At 38.5% G+C, this 26,931-nt stretch overlaps 1 protein-coding gene and 2 pseudogenes across 1 annotated transcript; 1 reads left to right on the forward strand and 2 right to left on the reverse strand.

The window, feature by feature from the left end:
- Positions 1-3,085: 3,085 nt before the first annotated feature.
- On the reverse strand, positions 3,086-3,884 carry LOC148735308 (uncharacterized; annotated as a pseudogene).
- Positions 3,885-5,516: 1,632 nt separating this feature from the next.
- On the reverse strand, positions 5,517-6,460 carry LOC148735309 (uncharacterized; annotated as a pseudogene).
- A 12,574-nt stretch (positions 6,461-19,034) lies between these two features.
- LOC148735310 (uncharacterized) lies at positions 19,035-26,506 on the forward strand. Its single transcript, XM_088752927.1, has 7 exons — positions 19,035-20,314; positions 23,290-23,463; positions 23,800-23,880; positions 24,541-24,629; positions 24,859-25,078; positions 25,612-25,710; positions 26,451-26,506. The coding sequence occupies exons 1-7, from the start codon at positions 20,200-20,202 to the stop codon at positions 26,504-26,506; spliced, it is 834 nt and encodes a 277-aa protein (XP_088609053.1). The 5' UTR covers positions 19,035-20,199.
- Positions 26,507-26,931: the final 425 nt, after the last annotated feature.

Consider the following 26,931-nt stretch of genomic DNA (forward strand, 5'->3'; position numbering starts at 1 on the left):
CTTCTTGATTACTTCAATCAAAAGGTAACCTGCCTTTTTATGCCCTCTCGCAAAGTTGGTAAAAACGCTTAAAAAATCTCATTTCTTTTCTCTTTCCTCTTTCCTGGTAATCTGGGTTGTGATTTTTTGCGAACTATTTATTTGTGGGCGTTGCGTATCTTAGCAGTATTGTAATTTATTTCTTATCATTGGCTCACTGGTCTTTTTACTTATTGTTAATATAGGACGACCACACCCCTTCTTATTTTACAATCAAGTTGCTGCTGTTACCTTTTTTTGACTGACAGTTAAGCTTCTCGCAGAATCTTTAACTGGTGTTTTTGGAATTTATGGTCCACTCGTACTGCGTAACTAACAAGTAATTAGAAACAAACAAACGAGCAGAACGACTGTATTTCTGCAGTTAATATGATCTTTCACGCGATTTAACTTTACAAAGTAGGAAGAAGATGGTAGGAATAGACTATATCTCAAGATCTTTTCTTTGTTTTATTGAAAGTTGTCACTATGCTGTTTGGTTTTCAGATTAAGGAGGTTAGCATCACAAACTTTCTCGGCATTTCACGAGAGCTTTCTGCTCCAATAGGGCGTTTTCAAAACAACAGAGTTTTTTTTTTTAGATCTACAACAATCTCGTCCAAACCGTAAAAACGTTATTAACACCCATCACTTCGAAGAACGCTAATATCACGATTATCTTCTGTCAGGTACAGAAACCTCTCTTTTACACAACGGTTGAATCTTAAAAAGTCAACTCCAATTAAATGGCATTGGAGGTAGATTTTGAGCTTGGCAATGGAATAACACTCTCTAATGAATTAAGCCTTAACTAGGTCCCCATGTGACACTCTCCATAACGTTTCGGACTCTCTGTGTGTCCCACGCTGCTGATAAGGCGTGTCATTCATCAAAAAACGGAAAATAAGAGTTCTTTCCGATTGATGTTGTGACAATTGAGTCAAACTTACCTATATGATAATATTCTCTAGCCGAAATGTTAACTTTTACATGCCCTTCTCACATATATTTACCCTAAACACACCGTCAGTTTTTTTTTTGGGGGGGTGTTTTCCCCTTCAGTCATTTTAATTTCCTTTCTTTCAATGCAGGATATTCTCGTGGCTGACGAGCACGCGCCTCCCACATCCACCTCAGACTTCTGTAAGACTAACAGCTCCTCTAATTTGGTGAGCCAACTCCGTGAAGATGATATCACTGTACTAATTTTTCATTTCAATCAAGGGCAATTACTGATTTCATACATTTTTCTTACACAGGAAGAGCGAATAGATTTGATAACTGCAGTGTGCCATCTCTTTAGGGAAGCTGCGTCACTCGCAGGCTCTAACAACACATGTCATGAACCTCTCAAGTAAGTTGGTAAATAGGATGGAAGTGTGCTGGAGAGCCATTGAAAGGTTGAGTAAACACTCAAGCACTTAAGGTAGTTGTGGGGTCGAAATATTTTATTCGGATCTATGTAAGTGAAAAACTCTTCAAACAAGTCTTTGTCGTTTGTACCCCTCCTATTGCAAGTAATAGTGCACCATTTGCTGAACTCCATGCAAAATAATATGTATCAGACAGGGGCTGACTCAGCAGGAGTACCACATCGGACAGAAGTACCAAGAAATAATGATCCCAACAAAGGCCAAAGGAAAAAGAGAACTGATTCTACAAAAATAAAATACCGATATCTATCGCTTTAGAAGTGGTATCAGGATTGGACTAAAGCTTTCCTTCTAATTTTTAAGATTTAGAATGGCAGATACATGTCTCGGAAAGAGGATATACTTTCTTAATCTCGCGCTGTGCCAGAAGAAAACTCTTGTGAACAGCATTGAGGTTCCGCTGAGTGAAGCTCCCATCGCCTCTAATAACTGTTTTCTTTTTCCTTTATTTCCTTTTTCTTTTCATTATCTTAGAGTGGCTGGGGTTTCTGTGTGCTCTGGGTTATTTTCCCAACCTCCCTCCAGAAAAATGATGTTTACGACCGGAGGATTCAACCGATTCATGCAGCATCCGCAACGGCAAGACACATAACACCAGTTAGATATCAGTTTAAACGTCAAATCACTTCGATGGCTACCAGCTTTTTCATCGAAAGAAGTTCTTCTCAACCTAACATCTGTCGAAAAATAGTTCTAATATTTTAGACAAGGTACGTCTTGCACTACCAAGTAAATGTTACATAAGCGTATCTGAAGGCAAACTGGTGGCAAAAGATTTGGGCTGTAGAATCATTACTGAGAAGCAATAGAAAACGCTCGGTTTCGTTTATAAATCTTAAATTTATCATTTATTTGATTTTTCTGAATGCAAACTAAGGAACGAGAATAAACTATGCCGTGAAGGACAAGTGTGGAGCGAGAGAGAACACCAAGAATGAGAGTCTTGAGGGAGTAGCTTCGCTTTGACTTGTTTTGATAGAGTGAACCATTGCTTTAATGTAAACTACTGATAATGCAATCAAGTTATAATGTTTACAATCAATCCCGCAGAAATCGAGTCGGGAAGTGTACAGTGTATGTTAGAAAATGTAGCAACCTAGGCTAAAGGCACAAGTACCTACACACTGAGCGGTAATGCATCATTAATTATGCGTCACGTTTTTGGAAGTGCTCGTTGTGAAGTCCGATTTCAGTAGAGAGTAAACAATGCGTCCTCAGGAGTTTAAAATTGTTTTTTTTTTTTTTTTTTTAAAGATAGGTCGATCGCACGCACAGTATGATAATGTTACGTTATCCTCTAATATCAGCTTAATACTGCTAAGCTGGAGTAAAATGACTTATTTCCATCATTTCAGGGTAAACAGGGGTTATATCTATTACACCTTTTGCTGTTTATTACGAGAAAATACGCATTCATATGGGTTAAAAGGCGAATAATTGTCTGAAAATATAATCATTAAAGACAAAAAACCGTCATTTGCGTGTAAACAAGATTCAATAACAATTTTGGGCATTGTTATGTATTATTCGTCAAACAAAAGAGAAAAATACACTGTCATTTGCGGTAACCTTCAAGTCATTTACGCCATCTTGAAAATCAATAGAGAAATTAAACAAACAATGCAGTTTTTATCACACTGTTTGCAATTCAATAGCATTCCTAGACAAAATTAGTATGTATAAGACAATCATTTATGCGCTTGTACAAACAATTGAGCGTTTTTTATTTTCAATATTCACACATCGAATTTCAATTGAAAAATACCTATTCCGAAATCATTTTCCTTTGAATTTCAGTTTACCCTTCAATAATCTCTCTATTCAAACATTTTGGCCGATAGGTCTGCTTAAAGCGGTACCACTGCGCACTTTTAGCCGCAGTCACAGTGTCGATGTTTCTTTGCAGAGCTTCGAGCAGTTGCTGTGTTCGAAACTCCCCCACTGGGATTCTCCTGGCTCTGGGCTCATCTCCGTTATCCATGCGTCTTTGAATTTCCGGATACGAGATGTCAGCTTGACGCCGCTTTCAAACAGCTTATTGCCTGCTCCACGATGTTTAGGAAACGACTGTAGGGAGGAAGCATTTTAAGTTTCGCGTTTGGGGCGGGGATGACCGGGTTTTGGTGGGCCGGTGTCATGTCACACAAAGGTCACCTCCTCATCGGGATCTAGATTTGTCCTCGCCTGTGCCAAGAAGTTATCGAAACACGCAGCATTTATTCCGCCAACAGCTGCTGAAGAAAACACAAGTCCATTGATAAGCGGAATTGCCATGGTCACGGTCAAGTTTCGTCCGCGCCGGCCGCACACTTGACGGTACGCCCTCTCTCCCTGTCGCGCTGTACCTTGGCTTCTGGCCGTCCAGATGTTGTAACCGCATTCGTCGACAAACACACAGGTTTCTAAACCAAGTAGCGTAGTCGACTCGCTTGTTCAGCACATCAAGTCTGTTTCTATCAGCAAGAAGAGGCCTCGCAAGTTTCGCTCAGAAGAGCATCCTGTCTAATGTTCTTGCCACGGTACGGTAATGGATCTCGGATTTGAGTGGTAGTTTATCCGAGAAAGTGTAAGTAAACAGTTTTCGTTGATGATTTCCTCCAGGCAATCTCTCATCTTATCATCCACACGCACCTTGTTTTTTACTTCCTCGTGGTCTCTCCTGGATCCTGCCCTCTCTGATGTAGCGCGCCACAATGCGTCTTGCCTTTGATCGGTTCACTACGAACTAGTCCGCGACCACAAGATTATCTTCCTCCTCGTCCTCAAATCCTCTCATGATTCTCTCTCTGTGTTTAAGTAGTATTCGGTTTCTTCGAAGCGAATTAACCGGACGAACTCTACTGAATGTAGATTCAGGAAAAATCGGTGTTCATTTGAAAATCGCTTTTTGCATAATGAATAGAAAAAACACTGAATTGTTTGTACAAGTGCATTAATAATTGTCTCATTCATGCTAATGCCGTCCAGTAATGCTATTGAATTGTAAACAGTGTGATAAAAATGTGAATGAATGGTTCATGCACTATATTGTTTGTGTATTGTCTCTATTGACTTTCAAGATGCTGTAAATGACTCGAATATTCGCGCAAATGAAAATATCTTTTTCTCTTTTGGTTGACGAATGACGCATAAGAATGCCCAAAATTGTTATTGAATGCTGATCATAATGCAAAAATCGTTATTGATTCTTGTTTACGCGTAAATGACGGTTTTTTATCTCTAATGATTGTATTTTCTTACGATTGTTCACCTTTTAACGCAAATGAATGCGTATTTCCTCGTAATGAACAGCAAAAGGTGTAGTTTTCAGTTTTAGGAAAAAGTTTGTTAGGACATGATTGAAACTACTATGCAAATCTAGTTTAACGGGCCTATGCCTAAATCAGACCTGAATGATTGATAAAAACGCCATGGGTTGTCTCGGCACATAAAATCTCCCCAAAACTAATTTCACATTTTTATAGATTTCGCCTAGTCGTTAAACTATCCCTGAAATCAGTTGACGCAAACTTTGAATCACTTTTTGAAAGTAAAATATTACAAAACTATAAAAAAAACTAGAAAACCTTAACTCAGCAACTTACAGAGACGGAAAGTTATTATTTGGTACCTTGGTTTTTATGTTACGTAACATGGAAAAATTATTCTGTCTACATGGTCAAGTCATATAGTTTTAAGTGTAGATCAATTAATTAATTGATTATTAAACTGGAGACACTCAAAATTTGATTTCTAATCGCTACTTAGAATTTTGAAATTTACAGAGATTCATAAGGTTGAAGATCGTAAAACTGTCATAGCAGTAACAAAAAACCAGTTTTAATTTTCAATTTTGTCCCGAAAAAAATTGAATAAAAGTCGATTCTTGCAAACAATGAATAATGAATGTTAAAGTAGTCCTTCTTTTTAATCTCCTGCTCTTGACGATATTGCAGTCCTCATGGGAGCCTAAACATCAAACCTGTGAAAGGTATTTGGCATGCAACATTGATAAATGAGACAAGAAATATAAGGGATGGAAACCGACATTTCGGTGCATCTTGCGCCACCGTCAAGGTTACGCAGTCAATGATAAAATGCGATTTGTGAAGAGGCTAAGTTGAAGCGAATTTGCATAAAAGAGTGCCAAGCTAATAACATGAATACTTAAGCACGAAGAGAATCCGACTGTAGGTACATTCAATGCTGGTTTAAGATCTTGAATACACTGCATTTCATTAACAAGGAAGTCAAATTTGTTCGTGCATTTCATGATTACATTGAAGCGTGCTAAGAAATTGTTTGGAACAGCAGTGTTATATTCTTTGGAATAATCCCTGTAAATAGATGACGTTTATTGACGGTGTCCCTCAACGCGCATGTGAAGGTGGCCCTTTGTGTACCCGACATAACCTGCATCGCACAGGTCACACTTGAATAGATAAGCAACGCATTGCTGGGTTACAATGTTAGGCTTGGGCTCACGCAGGCTTAGATCTTGTTTAAGCTTGCGGCTAATAAACATGGATTGAATGGTCTTTTGCACCTTGCTGCTAAGATGTCTCAGCTGTCGGTTGATAGACACTGCAGCATCCTGATCTTTATAGAGGATTACTATCCGGATGGCGTCATCGGTATGCTGTTTAGGCTGGTCCACTGCGACTCTCGAGGTGATAAACCTGTTGATGACAACAAGAAAAACAATGACTTTCGCTTCTTTAACTAGATGGATAATATATTTCAGTGCATACACATTTTTCTTTTCCGGGGTGACTTAACAAAACACGAGCGGCATTTTGCCGTTTGTTAATTTTTTTTTCAACTCAAGAAGATTTTGTATTCAGACTAGTTACCTTTGAATCAGCGTACGAAGATAGCCCAAAACTCTCCTGGAGTGAGGGACACTTGTTTCTGTTAAATTATTTGGGTTAAATGCCAGTGAAATAAAAATTACTCTGCAATGGGAAACCGAACTCAATTTTGAACGCTTTTTTGCTCGTGAAATCCACGGTTTTGATAGCGTGCTTCATATTTCCGTCACATAGCCTAATTTCAACCAATTAAAACGCTTATCGATATGCTCAGAATTATCTACATGGCTGACAAGTAAAGAGCTGAAATTTGGCAAGATGGTCGATCTTCGGTGGCGTTTGGCTTATTAGGGACTTTAAGAAACCACGACAGCGACGCCAAGGAAGACTTCGATTAAAAAATGAATTTCTACTCTTAGTTAGAATTTCAAAAATGGCTGCAGGAGCTTACTGTCAGTCATACAGCGCCACAGATCGACTTCAGCATGACGTATAAAGTATCCGTTGAGTTCCAAATGGAAATTAAAATAATTTGCCCTCGTGGTTTCGGTTCGCAGACGACGCAAATTTTGGCGATTTCACGTTGTTGTTTTGCATAGGACGGCTAAGAAATGTTCAAAGCTTCAAAACGCACTTGCTGAGCTATTGTTCTGCCAATTAGATCTCTTGTTTTTCCACGTCCTCGTTGCCGTCTCCGTCGTGGTTTCTTAAGGTCCCTATTAGGGAACTTAAAAAACGACGACGAAGGGACGACGAGGACGCTTTACATCTGAGAAAGACTGGACCGAGGGTTTGGTTTTCGGAGAGAAAATTTGAAGGTTAAGCGGACGGTCTTGCGGGAAGACGACGGCATCTTAAGTAATTATAAATTTTATTTGGCTATGGCGTTCAAAGACTTACGCAATTCGCTTATAATAAGCTACGACGATGGTTTCATTGATGACGGACGAAGAATTTGTTCTTCTTTACGACTTTTATTCTTCGAAAGACCTTGATTTTCCTTATGATGTTTACGCACCGTTTGACCTCGACAAACTTGACGAAGCTGAATGTCAAAGAATCAAACAAATAATCAAAGAAATAGGTGCTAATTTGGTGCAAAAGTTTCTCAGAAGTTTCTCAAAGTACACGGCAGTCTCAGTAGCTTACGTTTTCTCGGATTCTTCTGCCAGGCACTAGGTAGCCATGTAAACACTGCTCGCCAAATGCGCCCCTGAAAAATGAGCTAAAACTTCGAAATTCAATCTGAAACGATCTATTTAGCATAAAACGATCTATTCGACATATAAGACTCCTAGAGACATACAGCTTCGAAAAACCAGTTGAAATCCCCTAAAAAGAGCTACAAGGACACAAGTTTTACTTAAGTTTTCCCCAGAACCGCTTTCTACAAATTTCGTCGTCGATGAACCGAGGACGACGAAATCACAAACAGAGACAAGCGTAGCACGTGCATTTGTGCAAATCCAACTTCCGGTCGTCGTCGTCGTCTTATTTCGTCATCGCATCTTAAGTTCCCTATTGACAAGAGGTTCTCTGAAAATACGTTTTGAGACGCCGGTAGTTAAGACTTCCACTATATCCCAGCACTGACCGGTGCCTTCTTCTATTTACAACATACTCAATAGATACGCACGACAGCTTTGAAAACAGCTTGACAAATTTGAAATTTTTGAATCGGATCATTAATAAAACTAGGTTTGCGAACGAAATCCAAGATCTGAAAGTTATCTGTGGAGTAATTGGCTTTTATTCTAAAAGCAGCGTTATTATACAGTTTGCCACCATGTTCCATGACGAAACTACCAAAACTACGTTACTTCATAGTCTGACGAATGAACTTGTTGATAAATGATAAATGCAAAATTTGTCGGGTCATACACACTGTTTACGTAACGGTGTCAAAATGAAATTAATAACTCGAGTAGCAGCCTTAATGGGCGGATGTCCAGTTTGCATAACGAGAACGTTTACAGCGGTGTAATTATTTAAATATGTAAAAAACTTTGAGATCATCTATCGTGGCAGCTTGAAGACAACGATGGCAAAGTTTCTGTTACTTCTCATTGCACTCCAGGTATGTTCCTCGCCAGTGCTTCACAGAAATGTCTTTAACAATGTAGAATTTTTACAGCAAATATGGATGATGGCCACAAGATAATCTTTTAAACTCTCTAATAGGTTAACCGAGACATTTTTAAGTCTCTCTTAATTCACTTTTAACAGGAATTCGTCTTTGTTGCTGAGAGCTTGGAAAATCGTAAGTACTCATATGTTTCCGTTTTCATTTGTTATTATTGTATCAGCTCTACTGATACAATGGGATGGAAAACCTGTTAGAAGGGGTGCTACTTTGCCAATTTTAATCTGTGCACGGACGTTGTCGTATCGGTGTAACACATTAAGGAAGCAACTTGTAAGATTAATCATGCTGTTATGAAACTCAAAACAAAGTTTTCCCTAAAACGTTGTATCATCGGTGCTAAAAAAAAAGGGCCTAAAAATAGTCTTGAGAAATTCCCCCCAGTTCCGTGTTTACGACTTTTCGCTGTTATCCCTTTGCAGAAAATCTACTTTAACTAAGCGAAAAATAGAGAAGAATAAAAAGCAGATTACGGAATCGTTTGAATGACCAAGTCAGTGATGATCGTAAACTATTCTCCTTTGGATGAGCGGAAGCCTTTAAGAGACTTTATCGCAGACTCTAATTGTTCAAATGCAATGTGGCAAAATTTTGTAATCCTATCCACCAGAAACCGATTTTTCTTCATATGACGTTGTAAAGGAAAAAAGTCTGAAGAAAGCCGGATTATAATAATATGTGTTAATAGACGGCCAATGCTCCAACAGAAATGGTTTTCCCGTCTGTTTTTATTCGATTCCTTGTTTGTGGATGATTGTGGTCTGTCCGTTGACAAGAGGAATGGTTTTCCCATCTGAATTTGTTGATTCTATGTTTACCAAACTCTTGCTTTGAAGCCGATAAATTCGCGTTCAAGAACACTTTTATTTTACAAAAAAAGTCATCAGTAAAACAACTAATTGCCTTTCTGCTAGACTGGCATTTAACCATATTGCTAATTCTACCCACTATGACATCTCGTCTGATGAAAACTCGTTTCGATTAACTTGTTCACAAAACTGCAGCTTACCTGTCAATAACCATCTGTCAAGAATGCGGTATATTTTTGATCACCATTTGCCCTCGATGTCATAGGCACCTCAATAGTGACAGCCCAGACCACTCAACACGTTTTTAATTTGACAAGTTTTCCCGTTTTTGTAATAGTACTCAAGAAGTTAACGCTTAAATTTTCAGGGATAATCTCCGGAAACAGTGTCCGGTGTCAAAAAATCCAGCAATCTCAAAGTAAAGTCAGGCTAATTCGTATTTCCTGCTATGTCTTATTTGAGGCCGATTATCCAGGCTTTTACCAGTTCATATTTTGCAGCCTGAAATGCAATGATGACTCACAAAAGTTCCCTGATATATATTTCTTGCAATCATGCTCTAAATATCTTGGATAAGCAACAAAGATAGGAGATCAGAAGTAGTTTTGAACGAGGCTCATAAATTTCGATTAGTTTCTAATTTGATGACGATTATGTTCCAATGTTTAGATGGCACATATGCATTTAAAATGCAAGTTTGAATTTAAAGTGTCCTTGAGTAGAGTATTCCTTTTTATCCTAAGGCTTCCCACTCAACGGAGTAGACGAAACAAATTATTATTTGTGGCCCTCTCTTACTTTGTAGCTATTCAACAAAGATAGTTCTCGGTTAGTAGACAATTTTTCACGGTAGCGGTATTTTTTCAGGATCGGAGCCGCAAAACACTGCAAGTACTCGCGTTTAAACATACCGAGAACAAAGAAAACAATTTTTCGTAAATCTAGTCAGCAATTCTCCGAAATCATCGCTTAGCCATGATAAAAGATCTTTACCTGATTTAGCTTGTTCGAACAAGATATCATTCTATTGTTTTTTGCGTTTGTCCCCTCGCTCCAAAAAAGAGATTGCAACAGAAAATTTCAGTCAACATCCAGCGTTGCAGTACGTTACTGACCTGCCGGTGTGTTTAATACTGTACCTTAACAGGAGGAGAAGTCAGCTTGAGTTCAACTTCGACTGAGAAAGCCGAAAACGTAGAAGTTCTGTGATTATTGATTATTGTTTAAGAAAAATCCAGAATTTCCGATACTAAAGAGTTTAATTAATTCAGAGTGGATTTTCTATTTTGGTTCGAAGGTGCTTCCCTCGAAATAAGAGTTATGTACTGACTGCAAATGAAATACTAATGTTCATCTTCAAACAAGCGTTGATGAAGAAAAAAAAAAAAGAGAGAAACTCTTCCAGGCATGTGTAATTTAAGGAAATACATGTAACTCCTGAGTCTGTTTGATGATTTGTTTCCTTTTTTTGTCACCAGTCTTGTTTGAGAGAAAACTGCGAGTGTTTGTCTTGAGAAATAGATAAAGACTAGTGATGATGTCACTTAAGAACTGTTGGTACCATTCCTGCTTACTAGAGGTTTCCTGTCCAGTCAGAGATTTGATGCCTTGCCACCATTTCTTGGGGTTAGTTTCAGCCAGACCGTCCACTTTGGGGTTATAATAAGAGCGCTTCGCTGTTTAAATAGCGCCAGGGACTCTATTCCGCTAGAGCCTATAGACTGGCGAATCTTTCCCGAATGTAATAAATGCTTCTTGTCACTTGTTAATCAAAGATTTCAATTTTCATCCAAGGTTTATCATATTCCTAGGTTTTTATTGTTTTCATGGAAAAAAGATTTCAATAGCTGAGCGAAGTTCCTGACAGAATATAAGTGAAAAATCATTCAACTATCCCAGAGTCTCTTGTGTTGAATTGAACTAGCTACTTCAGGTGATTAGGTCTAGAAATAGAGTCAGAGCGCAGGCCGGTTGAAGCCGGTTTTCCTCTGTATGTTGCGACAGATACGTAGCCATTGTATTTTGCATATAATCCCGAAGAGTAACATTTTCCTCTTCACCGGTAGCGGTTGAATAGTAAACAACTGCCAGAATAATCATGCAAATTTTTGCGGGGGTGATTGCGATCTTAATTGTACCCAGATAGATTCCAATTTCTCTTGTTCCACTTTTACTGATCGCTTACTCGGAATTTCCTCCTTGCTGTATACGCAGCAGCCACCGGATTAGTATTTCTCGTCATTTCTCAATGATAACAAGAATCTAGGTAGCGAGACAGCCGAATCCGGTATCAGCTGAGAAAGCCACGTCTCAGTTATGCAAATGACGTATGTTTTGTTGCGAATGGCGACTTGATACAATTCGTCTACCTTGTTCGATAAATTGCGAATGTTTGTAGCTAAAATAGAAGGGACTCTGTAAGACTTTGCGTGCAGGACTCTCTTCATGTAGGACTGATCTCTGCCACGCGAGACTGTCGCAGAGAGGACTCGGTTGGTGATTCGCATTTTAATTTGTTCTTTCGAGGAGATGGTAACTCGATGAACTCGACAGAATATATCCACGCCGGTTAACATACAGATAAAGGCAAAAGAGTTGTCCCATTCGCAAACTGTAAACAATAACTATTATTGTCCAACCTCGTGGTTACCAACTTGTGACTCCGTTTCAATATATACACGAACATAGCTCGGGCGTTTCTTATAAATTACGATGACTGTGAAATGCAGATGAATAAAGGGGGTAAGTTTCAAAAGAAACTGTGGCGCGTGGGTAGGGGTAGCAAGGTAATTTGGTTTTATTAACTGGGTTGATACTGTGAATTGACCTCCGTAAAGGATTTCGAAGCTGACGTTTCGAGCGTTAGCCCTTCGTGAGCGGAGCGTTTGGCGAAGGCTAACGGCCAAAGCGTCAGCTTTGAAACCCTTTACGGTGGCCAATTCACATTATCAACTCAGTTGATAAAACCAAATTATAAATTATAGACTGTTTTCCACGTTCCAGTGTTAGTAGAAGAATGAACGTGTCATAAGCATCTTCATGAAAACTCGAAGCTAACTTGAGCATCGACGGTTACGTTTTACTAGAGATTTTGGGGGAGGAGAAAATCGCACCATGTTTTGTAAGGCATACCATTTCCTGCCGTTCGAATCGAGTAGAAAGCTTGAAGACATAGGATGACGACCATACAATGCTGTTCGCAGTGGAAATAAGTCCATGAAACCAGCGAGTTTGTTTGTAACACATCTTTGACAGGTTCTTACATGACAATATTGTCAAAATCCAATTACCGCGACAAACTCACTTGTAAACATGAACCTCACTGACTCAACCTCAATAGAGATTTTGCACAGCAGCCATGTTGGATGGCAGGAACAATAGATTATTTTACCCATGGAAAAAGAAATTCTTTCTTATGCAAAATATTTTCATTTTTCCTGCCATCCAACATGGCTGCTGTGCAATACCTCTATTTCATCTTAATCTTCGGAAAGGCCACGAATTCAAATCCTATGGTAAAACCATTCACGCATCTTCGACATAGGAGCGAATCTCTCAAATGAACAACCTAAGAGTTAATGATGGAAGCTTGCTTGTAATTTCGCCGCTGGCTACTATCTAAAAACTTTCTAAGCTTTTGCTTCTTTTCCTTTCACCCACGACTGAATTAAACAACGAAACGAAAGTATCAAAAGAGATTTTCTAAGACATAAAGCTGTAAAAACGAACGATAAAATCCAAAGTTTAATTTCGGAATAGTCGGGACTCCATTATCAAGGAAAATATGAACGATCATGCAAATTGCAACATATAAAGCGTTTTAGGCACGAAGAATTAACATAAGTGGGTGCGAAGATCATAAAATATTTTAGAAATACTTTCGCACGAATGGAAACGAAAGTAAAAAAAAAATTTGGCGAATACAAACACTCTGAGTATTGTTTGAGCGATGAACCTGCGCGAAGGTTTTTACTGAAAGGACGAATGCCAGATAATTTTTCTGCAACGTCATTTAATTTTTTGTCTGCATCAAAACTATGAGTGATAAACAGAAAATCGTATCAAATGAAAAAAAGTCGAATTTTCTGGGGCATCAGCATGGAAAAAAACTCAGATAAGACTCAACTTACCTCTACACCTTTTCACGTCCTTCCTCGGCTCTTTTGTAGTTCACTTTCTCCGTGTTGTTAATTTTTTCAGCCTATTTCCTTAGGGTCTTTATCTTTTCTTCTGCCGGTACTCTCCGTTGGAATTTCGCCTTTTTACTCAATTTCTTTTTTTTTCTTTTCGCTTTCTTCTTCTCCGTGTTTCTGTCTACTTGGTCGAGTCCTTTCTCACCCTCGTTCGCGTCGCTCACGACTCGCTCTGCGCTTTGGCGTCTTTCCTCTATTTCCCGTCTCGAAATACTTAAATCCTGTTTCCACAACTTTGATTTGGGATAAATTCCTCAGTTGAGATAGCTTTTTCTACCGATATCATTACTTTGTAAGGTGATATAAAAACGCAAATTACCGGAAAATAATGGTTTAAATCGACTCAATCAGCTTGATTTCCCTCTGAAAAAAAAAAAAGCGCCCACGCGGGCTTCACGTCATGCAGCCCACATGAAGCCCATGTGTTATGCCAAACTTTTTGCGCCTGGAGACCGCACACGAGTATGCGCACTTTATCAGGCTGCTTAGATGTACACTAGTGCAAGTGCAACCGATTTCTTAGTCGCACATATAACCTTACCCCTTTTTTTTACCTTGGGGTTCCTCTCTGAATAATTATGCCAAGATTAGTGCCCGCAATTGAACAGTTCGTGCATGCTATAAGTAGCACCTTGTACAAACGGTCGGTCGTACGGTCACGTGGAAACCAAAATTCTTCAGGCTTGATAGGTTACCATTTAATTTTTTTTAGAAAATTACCCTCTTCTCCCTTATGAAATTTGAATAGAAAACCGCCTCCGGTTTACAAAGCACTTACTTGACATCCTTAGAAACAAAAAGGAAAACTTGTCTTGAAGTTTCAATAATCATCGCCATATCCACTCGATGTCTCCCTTGATCTGAGAATGGCATTTTATACTGTGGACCATAATATATGGTTTTTCTTCTTGTTTGAGTAACAGTAAGCTAACCTGTAAATTCGGTTGCAGTAAATCAGCCGAGAGGTTTCTTAACTTTGTTGTTCCACAGGGAACTATTTAAGGCCCCCTTCATTCTCGTTATATCATAAAAATGATTTACTCGGTTGTCTACATCACTCACAACTATCTAGAATCAGCTAAATTCATTCGAAATGCTGCTAAATAAATTTACAATAAATTGTTTCATTGATAGTCTACTCTGTAGTTGTGAGGTTGACCACTGATGGAGGCAATAACTGGACAAGAATCTAACCATTATCTTGCAGATCCAATTTCGTTGAAAGCCTCGACCAGTCGTCTGTCTTTTCGAAAAAAAATTTAAATAAGATGGGGAATTATCTAAAAATCAACTGACTTTAAAATCTATCCACCTAAACGACTGAGGCATAGATGGGGGAATTAAGAAAATTGTCTGAAACCACATCAACCATACCTAATGTAATGTTCGCTCTGAGGAGGGCACAAAACATAATCATACGTAAGAACATAAAACGGTATTATTGCTATTATAATCACTTCTCGTGACTTTTGGGAGATAGGAACTAAATCAAATAACAAAACAGCCTGAACAATCAGGTGAGCGTGCAAGCGGCTAAAAATACATTTTTGCCCGCAAATACCCAATAAATTAAAAGTAATGTAAATAAACGGAATTTTTGTGAAAATTCTCACCGTCATTTGATTGAGGGTCTCAATGAGGTTAAGCGTCAACTGTCAAATGGCCAAAATATTAACCATTGACCGTCATAAACGCAATATTTTTACCGTCAACTGTCAAAACAAGCAAGCAAAATGTTAGCTGTCAAATGTCTTAGATATCTTTAATTAAGAACTAAACGATTGCCTTAATTGGGGTCAAGTTCTGTTGTGTATAAATAAAAGTTTTGATATCTCACAAAAATACATTTATGTCCTTAATTTCTATTCGCAAGTAAAACTGGTTAGCGACAGAACTGACCTCCGGTGTAGAAACACTTCCGGTGTCGTAAAACGTATGTCATTTATTTATACTGAAGGTGTTAAAAATTACCGGTCCTTCACAAACGCGTCATTATGAAAAATTACAGCCAAATTCGCGCGTTTAATTCGTTTCATAAACGACATTCCAAAAAATTAACCGTCAATTGACCTAAAATTTAGCCAAATTTAACCGTCAACCGTCAACATTACCCCCCCTTCCATTGAGACCCTCTTGATTGACTAACAGATTAGGGCCGTCAGCCACCATTTTCTGCTGTCGGTGGCGGCTGGCATTGCTGCTGGAATGCTTCCCAACAAAACGTTCTCCGAAAAAACTTTTAAACCGCGGTTGATTTAAAACTATGTCCAAACTCCAACCGTTGTTTTTTCACTGAAAAAGTTGTTTTAAATGTTCTTTAAATTCAAACAATAGGTTCCACAGCCTTGTAACAGCTTGACAATTTTGAATGCTTTTTGCCTCGGGTCATGGATGGCTTTTTTATTTTACGCATTACTGATCCATCCAGGTTTGCCAATATCTAAGAAAAACTTGGTTGAGTAATTTGTATTTAACATCAAAGCAGCTTTGCAATAAATTTTCCAATGTATCTTCCCAACTGTCAACAGTATTTTACTTGATCTCTGATCTGCCAGCTGAAATTTTGAATGATTGACATATGCAAAACGATATCAAACTGAAATTAGTCGCTGAAGTAGCAGCCCTCACGGGACCACTTTTTGTCTGCATAATGAAAAAAGCCGACAGAAGTGTAATCGTTTAAATATGTACAAAACTTTGGGTTCATCTGAAGTGGCACCTTGAAGAAAACGATGACAAAGTTTTTGTTCCTCTTCATCGCACTTAAGGTATGTTCTTCGCGAGCTCTTTAAGGAAACGTCTCCAACAAAGTAGAGTTGTTAAAATTAAGGCAAACATGGATGATGGTCAGTGAATGATCTTTAAACATTCCAAGAGGTTAGTCGACGCATTATTAAGTCTCAATTCATTTTTAACAGGAATTCATCCTTGTTGCTGAAAGTCTCGTAAATCGTAAGTGCTCATTTGTTTCGCTTTTAATTTGTGAAAATTTTTATGTGTGTGCATTATCATATTAAGCTTATAACCAAAAGCATTTCTAAGACATGAAACCTGTTTGGGGAAGAATTTCCTCGCCAATTTTAATCAATGCATGGACGTTGTCGTATCTATATGACACAATAATAAAAAGAACTCGTAAGATTCATCATGCTGTTATTAATCGGAAAAGAGAGATCATTCTAAAACGTTCTATCAGAGCTAAAAACAGGCCTAAAAAGTGAAAAACGAGTTTTGAAAAATTTCCTCCATTTCCGTTGTTGACTTTTCGTTCAGTTATCATCCCTTCGCAGAAAATAGATTTCATTTAAGCGGAAAATAAAGAACAAAGAAGAATAGATTACGGAACCGTTTGACGAAGTCAGTAACGATCGTGAGCTTAATTCTTAGAATAAGGGAAGTCTTTAATTGTCTTAATCACTTGTTTCGTAATATCAACGCAGACTCTATACGTCAAACAAGAACGCGGCAAAATTTTGTAATTCTGTCCACCAGAAACTGCTGTTTTTTTCTTTTTTCTTTGTACTACGTGATGAAAATGAGGCCGGAGGAAAGCGGATTTTTTAATTTGCGGTAAAAGATGACCAGTGCTCTGTCTGTTCACAAGAGATATGGTTTTCTCAAATGAATTTGTGGACACATATTAATCAAACTCTTCCCTTGGAGCTGATAAATTCACGTACAAGGACACTTTTTATTTCACTAAAAATATGTCATCTGTAATTACCACTTGCGACATCTTATCTCATCTCATCTCATATATAAAGACCCATTTTTTAGGGCTCGACAAGTTAGCAAGTTAGCATCTCTGGCATAATTTGTGGTGTTATCTCCAGAAATAGAGCCAAAGTTCCGGCTTTCTCAAAGTAAAATCGGGCTAATTCGAATTTACCCCCCGCCCCTCTCCCCCACCATGCAATGATTACTTTAACTGCCATGGAATCATGTATCACTGACATTAGTCAGTGGATGCAAACGGACAAGTTAAAACCGAATGCGGATAAGACAGAATGTCTTCTGATTGGAACGCGACAACAACTTCAGAAAGTCAGTAACATCAGCATCTTATCGAATGGCGACTCCAAAATTGCTCCATCATTTGAAGTTCGAAACTTAGGAATCTGGTTTGGTTGGAAGATGAGTATGCTTAGTCATATTAACAGAACTTGCTCATCCGCATTCTATCATCTTTCAACTTCAGAAAGTCAGTAACATCAGCATCTTATCGGTTGGCGACTCCAAAATTGCTCCATCATTTGAAGTTCGAAACTTAGGAATCTGGTTTGATTGGAAGATGAGTATGCTTAGTCATATTAACAGAACTTGCTCATCCGCATTCTATCATCTTTACAACATACGTAGAATTAGGAAATATCTAAGTCGTTCAGTTACCGAAACATCGGTTCACGCTTTTATAACCAGTAGAATAGATTATAATAACAGTCTACTATATGGCCTCCCGAATTCACATATCATGAATCTCCAACGGATACAGAATGTCGCAGCTCGGTTGGTCACTGGATCACCAAAATACTTCCATGTTACGCCATTACTTTTCCACCTTCATTGGCTCCCGATGAGTTAATGTATAAAGTTTAAGATTCTCCTTTTGACATTTAACTGTTTATATGGTCTGGCCCCTAACCATTTGACTGATTTCACTGGCATCAAAAAGCGATCCAGGTATTCTCTAAGGTCAAACGAGTCTTTATTACTCGAATTATCAAGCACCAGGACCCGCCCAACCCTTGGTGATCGTGCCTTCCAATCAGCTGCACCTCATCTTTGGAATGCATTACCTTCGACAATTCGTAACATAGAGACATTGGACACTTTCGAGACTGCTATCAAAACTCATTTTTTTAATCTAGCTTTCAAATAGATTTTTATTTTTACTCATGTTTCTTAATCACTTAGCTAGGCTATTGTTCTCTTGGAGTGCAGAGACTCGTAGGTTCCAATAGGTTCTTATATCTTAGTTACGTTTGCTATAATTTTATCTTACGATATTGTGAAGCGCGACTGAATATATTCATATAGAGGTCTGCGTTATATAAATGTAAATTATTATTATTATTATTATTATTATTATTATTAAAGTTCTCCACCAATCATGCCTAGAACATCTTGGACAGGCCACAACGATAAGAGACTAGAGGTTGTTTCATAGATGTCGACCACAAATAGATCAGTTTCTAATTTGAGAACACCGATTATGTTTAAATCTTTTGATGCCATATTTAAAATTCAAGTTTGATTTTAAAGTGTCCTCCAGTAGGTTATTCCTTTTTCGCTGTACACGCGAGCGGAATAGAAGAGGGAAATCGTTGTTTGTGACCGGCTTTTTTACTTTGAAACTATTCAACAAACACAGTTTTAGTGGACGACTTATCCAGCAGTAGTGAAAAGTGTTTTTTTCCAGAACCGGAGCCGCAAAACATTGGAAGCACGGTCTTTCGTAAATTTATTCAGCAATTCTCCGAAATCATGACTTGGCCATAGAAAAAGATCTTCACCTGATTTAGCTTGTTCGAGCAGGATACCATTCGAAGGTAGCTTGACTCCAACTTCGACTGACAAAGCCGAATGTCGAAGTTCTATGAATAGTAGATATTGTTCAAGAAAAAAAGCAGAATGTGCGTTACTCTGTGAAAACAGGATTTTGCCTTCACAAATAAACGGATGGACGGGGAAATTTCAATAAACTTCCTCTGGGAAAAGGTTTCCCTGGGGCCGGGATCTATTACGGCTGTTGACTATCCTTGAGAAATTGACTAACAACAGTAATGTTGGTTCCAACGTAGATTTATTCTGCAAACGCTACTGAACTGACGTGGTCCTAATTTGACCTGACCTGGCTTGACCAGAACTGGCTACCTGGCTGAGTTTCTCCTGGCCAGAACTGGCTCGAACAAAGAAAGCTTTTCAAAACAGCTCTATTTAAGCCTAATGTACAAAGGATTAGGTAATGCTATGAATTATCTAAAGAATGACGCAATCTACTACAACGATTGGCTAGGCAGGAATTAGTCACTTTCGAAAAGCTCTGGTGGATAACAGCTACACAAAAGGACATGACAGGAGACGGTTACAGTTTAACGCTAATTACAGTTATGATCTAATAACAACTGTTTACGGTTGACTGAATGGGAACTGGTAGCATTTGCGTTTTGCTGAGCTTAGCAAGATCTCACAGTTTCTACCTTGAAGTTTATATATTTTTAGCGCTATTTCGGGTCGAAGGTGCTTCCATCCGGAAATAGGTTTTAAGTCATGTACTAACTGCAAAAGGTAATTGATGGTCATGTTCAGACAAATGTTGTTGGAGAAAGGAAAGAGAAACTCTTCCAGGCGTGTGTGATTTAAGGAAGTGAATGTAAGTCTTATGACTTGGTTTGATGATTTGTTACCAGTCTTGTTTAAGAGAAAACTGCAAGAATTTGAGAAATAGACCATATTGCTGTTTAACTGAACAAGTGTACAACCGCTCTACTTATAGCTTAAATTGGACATCCGTATCAAGGGAAACCAGTTGAATAGTTTTTAGTCATAGCAAAATACCACTTTTCTTTTTCAGCTGATTCCTTTATAATAAAGAGGGGCGAATTTCTTGAAATTAACACAACTGCTCCGTCCATTAACTGCAGTTCGGGTGCTAATTACAACTCAACACTTCAGGAAAGAAGCTCTCCACATGGCAGCCATCTTGTTGCTCACATAGAGTTCAGTGGTAACATTGAGTTCTGGAGCGGGTCAACAGTTCAAGTGTTCGGGAAGTATGCTCTGAGTTTAAAGAGTCAGAATGGTAACATCTCGATGCACACTGATGTGAACATGACTTGTAGGGAGAGAGTGTTTGATACAACATGTCTTGGTGGATTTACACAGAATTCTACTGGAGAGACAGTCATAAGGTCAAAATTATACCTAGGTGAGACGCGCTTTGAATGCCTTATTGTTTTTCTCTGAGAATAGGCAAATATTGTGTAAGGGGTATAAGAATTTGAATTGCCTCAGTTCTTATCCCTGAAAATAAACAAGGTCGGAAAACAACCTGCTTCTATATAATAGATTTAAGTGTTCCGTCCGAAATGTTCTATTACTTGACCTTTAAGGAACAAACGGTTTGATACAAATCCCCTGAAAAAGCGTAGTTAATGACCCAATCTGAACTTAAAGCAGGTAAACGCGTTTTAGTTTCTGAACTATTAGCAAGACGGTATTTTAAAGTGCCAGTAGAAACTTTTTCAAAGTTATCGGACGTGTTTGAATGTAAGCGGTCCAATATGCGCACAGTTTACGCGGTCATACACTCAGCAATTGGACGAAGGTAAATCACCACTCAATGATACCCTCAACATTCTTATGATAAAAAATTTCATTTTTTTCTCAGAGTTAATATTTTGGACGCTAACACAGCTTAATAGGAAGACACAACCGAGAAAATTTGAAATTTGCTGATTCGTTTAAAAACATTCAGTTAAAACACCATTGGCAGATTTGTAACGCATCCTCAGTAGACCACCCATAACATTATTATTTTTCAGATTCTGTGGGATCACATCAGTTACCGAGATCATAAAATTTCGCTAGGGCTAATGCAGCAGCTCATATCAATTAAATCCTTTAACATAACACAAGCAAGTTTAAATCAGTCTCCAGGGAAAACGGATGTAAACAGCCGGTGTTTTCTGCCGGCAGCAGTATTTCTGGTTGCCAGATTCCGGCTTCAACTTTCTTGTAAAGTTCACCCAGAAATCTCCCAAAAAGATTGAATTTGTGCTCCAAAGCGAACTCCTTAATTAACTCGACCGTTCGCTCATAATCCTCGCCCTTTTCGTATTGATCTAGCAAGAGTGCGTGTTGAAAGAGGTACTCTTAGAAAAAGAGAGAGCCTTTTTCGTGATAAAAGTATAAATCTCGTTATGGTATTGCCTTAAAACTCTGAATAACACAACTAGATTGAATATTTTCAATGAAAGCATGAATCTGGTGCGTGGTAAGACATTTGACACTTTTTCCCGTAGGTGCCATTCCCAGTAAGATTGGACGATCTTACTTGACCTCCTGAAATCTTTCCGTATTCTCAAATTCATAAGGAGCTTACGTTAATGGACAAAACCTGTCGAGACAATTCGTTCACAGGCACGAGACTGTTTCATTTCTCCAAATTTTTATATCTGATTGAAAAAATTCCTCCCCTTCTTTGCCAATGTTTTCCCATCTTTCTCACTTAACAATTCCAAGATGTGTTTTCCAAGGAAAAGTAACGCATGGAAGAGCATGGAAAGAAAAAAAGGAAACAGGAGACAAAACTGAAAAGAAGAGCACATTTAGCACAATTTTCTAAAGGAGCTATCTTTGGAAATTTGAAAAGGCATCAAAGATACTGCACCACGGATATATTAATAAAATCACTCCGCACACTTTCAAATTGACGTCAGCATCTGCGGTATATGGTCTTCGTCCTCCGTTAAGCAGACAGAATTCCAATTTGATCTCTATGTCTTAAAGCGAGTAAAACGACAAGTAGGGGATCCAAAGTGGAAAAAGGACACACATTCAATCAAGGGACGAAACCAAAAATCTTTCTTTATTCATGCAGCATTGACAACGTCATTATTTAGCAGTTGATAGATGGCTCAGGGCGGTGTAAATTTCAAACTGAAAACTATGCATCTTTATATATATGCGAACTTTGAATAATCTGTGGATGTATGCACACAATGCCTTCCATGCATTTGTATCTCGGGTATTTTTTGGGTATGATTGGAAAAATTACCACATACTAGGCAAAATTGCACAATTCTGATTGGCTGAGACAAAGTGTGTCCTCTCTTAATCGCGTGGGCAATCTTGACAAGCAATAATTGATAGTTCCTTAGACTTTCTCAAAGTCGCTCGCTTGGTTTTCTGTTCTGGTGTGACAGGACCCGCTTTCGCTCGCTCGGCTCGGCTCGCTCGCGCTTTGAGTTCGCTGTCGCGCTACGCGCTCAAAAGCGCGACTTGTGAGCAAGTCTAATAGTTTCTCTACAACGAAAGGCGTTGGGAGACTTTTTACAACAGGAGATTTTTGCTGATAAGGTTTTTTGTGATAAAGACCGCCTGATTTGTTGAAGGCAACGAAGAATTCATCGGAAAACCTATAGGTAGCAGCGGATATAAAAGCGCGAAAGAAGTACCGACCGGACCAACATTTTTTGACAGCGGGCAAAAAGACGAACCATATATAAGCAATTCGAAAGCTACATTTTACAAAGACAAACAAAACGTTCTTTTTTTCGGAAATCAGAGGAAGGAAAATGGTGAAGAGGACAAAGGAGAATGAAAAAAACCTCACGCGCTGAAAGATGTTTTCCCAACAGCTAGCTCTAAGAGGTCAATGTTTGAATGTTTCATAAACGATTGTAGGCACTCAGACAATTTTATCTGTTAATGCAATTCTTTGTCAAAATATTTATAGCTTTAAATTTATTTTTGTTAATAGTTGCACTCTTACATATTGTAGCTGTTCGTTTATGTTATTTTTGCTATATTTTTAACATTGGTAGTTTTAAGGTTTGAACAATTCATCATTTACGAGGGCCACTGGTTTATCACCTGGTATATAGCTGTGTGTTTTTTTCATGGGCGTATAAAGTTTATGATCATTACTATTATCATTACTATAATCATCATTCACGTATGAACGGATATATTTCCCTTTATCTTTTTATGTGTCTACAAGTTTCCCTGGTTGTTTTTTCAAACTGGGAAATTTCGTGATAACCATAGGAGGGTCTAAGAATAGGCGTGACCTTTTGCCTATACTCCCCCATTAGGAGTTATTTATGTTCACATTTTGCGAGTGATGATGATTTACTTCTTTTCAAATGAAGTTTTAATTGGTGGTTTACTAATTGCTAGGACTTGGACCTGGGGGATTAAAAATAATTAACACGAAGTTCAAACTGGGGAGCAAATGTACACCAGGCGCAAGTCATGGTGGAAACGGAGGAAGAAAAGCAGATAACATCTACTTTAGTTTGCCTAAACCGTATGACAAAAACAACACAGCCTCTCTGTTAGGAGGAAGTGCAGGTGAGATAATTACTGTTTTCATTTGAAGGCAACTGTTCAAATAGAGAAAAATACTTAAATAATGACAGCACATCCATGTAGCCTATGAATTGCCGCAGATATCACTATTTCTGGTATCTATCACGTAATAGTCGAGATATTTACTCTGCTTGTCACATAGATTTCCATGCGACAAGTTCGGAAACAGAAGCGAGTATTTAAACTTTATCAAACCAAAGAAATGTTTCAGTCCTGTTAAGAAGCGGAAAATGCTTGACTGCCTGATACATTCCGGCCAAAAAGTGCATGCATTGTCGTTATCCGACGAGTGACTAATTCCTCTTTTTTTTTATTCAGGTTCATGCGTGGAAAAACCAGGCGAAGTTTCTGGTGGAGGAGCCATAGAACTTGTCGCTGTTAATGGAGAGATAATCATAGGTAATGAACTTGCTATGTTATCCTCTAAATAATATCCCAAATGTATCGAATGCTGCAATTGAATAGTTGTTATGATAAGTTAGAGCGAGAATTGATAAGTCGAAGCTTACAAAAGTCTCATGTTGACGTTAAAAATGTTCAGGCTGTAGACTTTCTTTCTATATGTATGTTGAAGTTCAAGAATTAGGAAACGATTCATCTTCCTAGTAACGGAAACTAATACACGCTATGCATAATGATAACTTGCTTAAGAAGCCGAGTAACAAGTTTGCACGAAAGCGAGGTCCGTCGGGCCACTGTATTTTTCTTCTTTCGGAGGCTTTTACCTTGGTTAACACAAAATGAGCTCGGTTTCAAACAATCTAAAGCTTTCAGAAGCAGATATTCCTGGTTCATCACAAAGTGGGAGAGCTCCAGCTAATTTAAAAGTGCAAGAACTAAAATTCTGGCTAAAATGCAGAGGAGGTTGGGTCCTTTGGAAAGTTAAAGAATGAAACTTTGTCTCCTCTTCCATTCCGATAACCCTTGAAGGTACACTGAGGAACACAACAGTTCAAAGGCATCGATCGGAAGCCACGATTCCTCTTCCTGGATACGGAAATTAATGGTTATTCATTGTTTAAGTGGTGTTAACCGAAAGTGACATTTATTCAATTCTAGGTGCCCCTATTATGGCTGAAGCCCAAAATGACAACACAGGAGCGTGTTCTGGGGGCTCAGGAGGAATTATTCGCCTCAACGCTTCTAGGGTCAGTAGCCTGAATTAAATGTATACAGGTGCAGTTGCTGTCAAGGGACCTGATATATAAATCGATGATAGAGTTCAGTTTTGTATCAAATACTGAATTATTATGAGATACATAAGATACATCTAATTTCAATATTAATTCGAATTTCGCACCTTTTAAATTTACCGCAGTACTGTCTATATTGTTTAGTGTTGAGACGCAACAAAAACTCTGCTATGATTAATCAAAGGTAACTATAAGAGAAAACGGAAAACTAATTGCGGATGGAGGTAGTGGACAAGATCTTAACAGAGACAATGTTGACTACCCTTTGGCTGGCGGAGCAGGAGGAGTCATTCAGATAATAGCACCTGAAGGAGAGATTGCTCCTGGGACTTTATCGTTGAAACATGGTGTAAGCAACCGTTGCTCTGGAATACCAGCAGAAAATGGCTATTTTCTCTTGGAAGGTAAACAAAGAAACACGTAAAGAACCTATTTTAAAATATCTGAGATAGTATCAAAGTTCGTAAAGTTAAGTTACACTTGTTGACTATGTAACAGTTAATTACTTAACCCGAAGTTGCCGGATAAAAAAAAAACGTTTGTTTTATAAAGCGCATTTTAAGACCAATTCTAGAAATACATTTCTTGGTGAATATTCCCTGTGTCCATATTCAAATAGGTATAACCCCCTTTTCCTCTTACGTGTTTGATACCTGTACAAGTCTGTATGGTCTAACATCGTTAAAGAACGTAGGTTATGATCCAAATATGACGCGCTACTTTTTATCACGAACGCTGAAAAATGATACCCGATATAAATCCGATGTAGTCAGAAGTAAAATAAAGCTCAAGAGGTATAAATCCAAAGAATTCAAAATGTAACCACAAGATGGTAAAAATCGAAAGGATCTGTGGATCGAACATTTATGTACCTAGAAACTATTTTCATTAACAGCTTGAAGAAGCAACATAACGGGTAGCTTTTGTTTTCTTATAGCAGATGAAACTTTGGGAGCATATGATAGTAGAAAATTTTACAAGTGGCCATCAAGACCCACTTACAGCCCCGCCATAGCTCCGTCAGAGGAACCAACAGGTTTGTTTGTGTAGGAGCAGCGTCTGTGTGCTAAGTAAGAAGTGTACTCAATAAAACTTGTTAATCTTAGAAAGTTACCGGCTTTCCACCTTATAGCCTGCGATCAGCCCTTTATCATTAGTGCTGAGGCATGAGCATTTCTCCGCTTGCGAACAAATCTAAGGCCTTAAGTAAGGCGGGCCAGTGACAGGCCTGCATGGGATCTGTCACAACCAAAACAATATTTATCTGTGGCATTCATCGCGATTTGACATTTCAAATAATTTATGCGTCGATACATGGCTTGATCCACCAGTTACAATTTTTCAACGGATAGAGCATTAACAAACTCGAGAATATGAGCAAGGTACATTTGCAATTTTTTCCGGCGTACTCTCTGGCTTCAAGGAAGGTCCTTATTATCAGAGGAATGTTCTTGCTCTTCCTTAAGAGAAATCTTTATTGACTACCAAACGTTTTACAATCTCTTTCATTGCTGACGACTCGACTAAGGCTAGCACATCCTCACAAATTAAACAAGCCAAACTGGTAGGCCTTTTAAAAGTAATCATATCAATACCTGTCGGGTTAAACCTTGCGTTGTCTCGCCATTTATTTTACAATGAATAAATACTTCCTTGTAAGGGTAATTTTTGGAGACCCAGTGGCCTTATGGTCAATGCACTGGACTCCGGGTCTAGAGTCTGGGTTCAACACCTGACCTGGTCAATATGTTCTGTTTTTGGGCTTTACTCTCATAGAGCCTCTCTCCACTCAGGAGTATAAAAGGGTACCGGCGAATGTCAGGGAAGCCTGATGAAATGCTAGGGGGGGGGGGTAACCTTGCAAAGGATCAGGGATCCAGGGGGGAAGAGTAACACTGTTAGTCGACATAATGAAAACAAATTCAGATTAAGACACTCGCACTCGAAATTTACCTCTATCGCGTGGTGTTCGTCAAAATTAATTTTGAGGTAATTGTGAAAGTTCAAACTCACCAAGATGACAGTCTATTTACTCGTTTCTGAGTTTGGAATAAATAAGCACGAGTAAATTTTTTCAAAGACTCACAAAATTGCACAACAGTCGGCCGACAGTCGGCCGACAGATATTCTGTGGAGGCGTTCTTCAATTTTACCATAGGTTCCAGTACAAATTTTACCCTTAGGGATAATCCTCAGAAATAAAATTTGTCAAACGATATTTTTGAACATTTCATACCAAGCTCTGTTTCGAGAACTA

The sequence above is a fragment of the Stylophora pistillata genome, chromosome 3 (assembly GCF_964205215.1).
Source record: "Stylophora pistillata chromosome 3, jaStyPist1.2, whole genome shotgun sequence".
NCBI classification, from domain to species: Eukaryota; Metazoa; Cnidaria; class Anthozoa; order Scleractinia; family Pocilloporidae; genus Stylophora; species Stylophora pistillata.

Bases quoted from the DNA above. Each gene is read 5' to 3' on its own strand.
- LOC148735310 (XM_088752927.1), top strand. From the start codon at position 20,200: ATGCACACTGATGTGAACATGACTTGTAGGGAGAGAGTGTTTGATACA. The intron at 23,881-24,540 runs GTAATGAACTTG...ATTCAATTCTAG, and splicing joins TAATGGAGAGATAATCATAG to GTGCCCCTATTATGGCTGAA. The intron at 25,711-26,450 runs GTTTGTTTGTGT...TTACTCTCATAG, and splicing joins TCCGTCAGAGGAACCAACAG to AGCCTCTCTCCACTCAGGAG.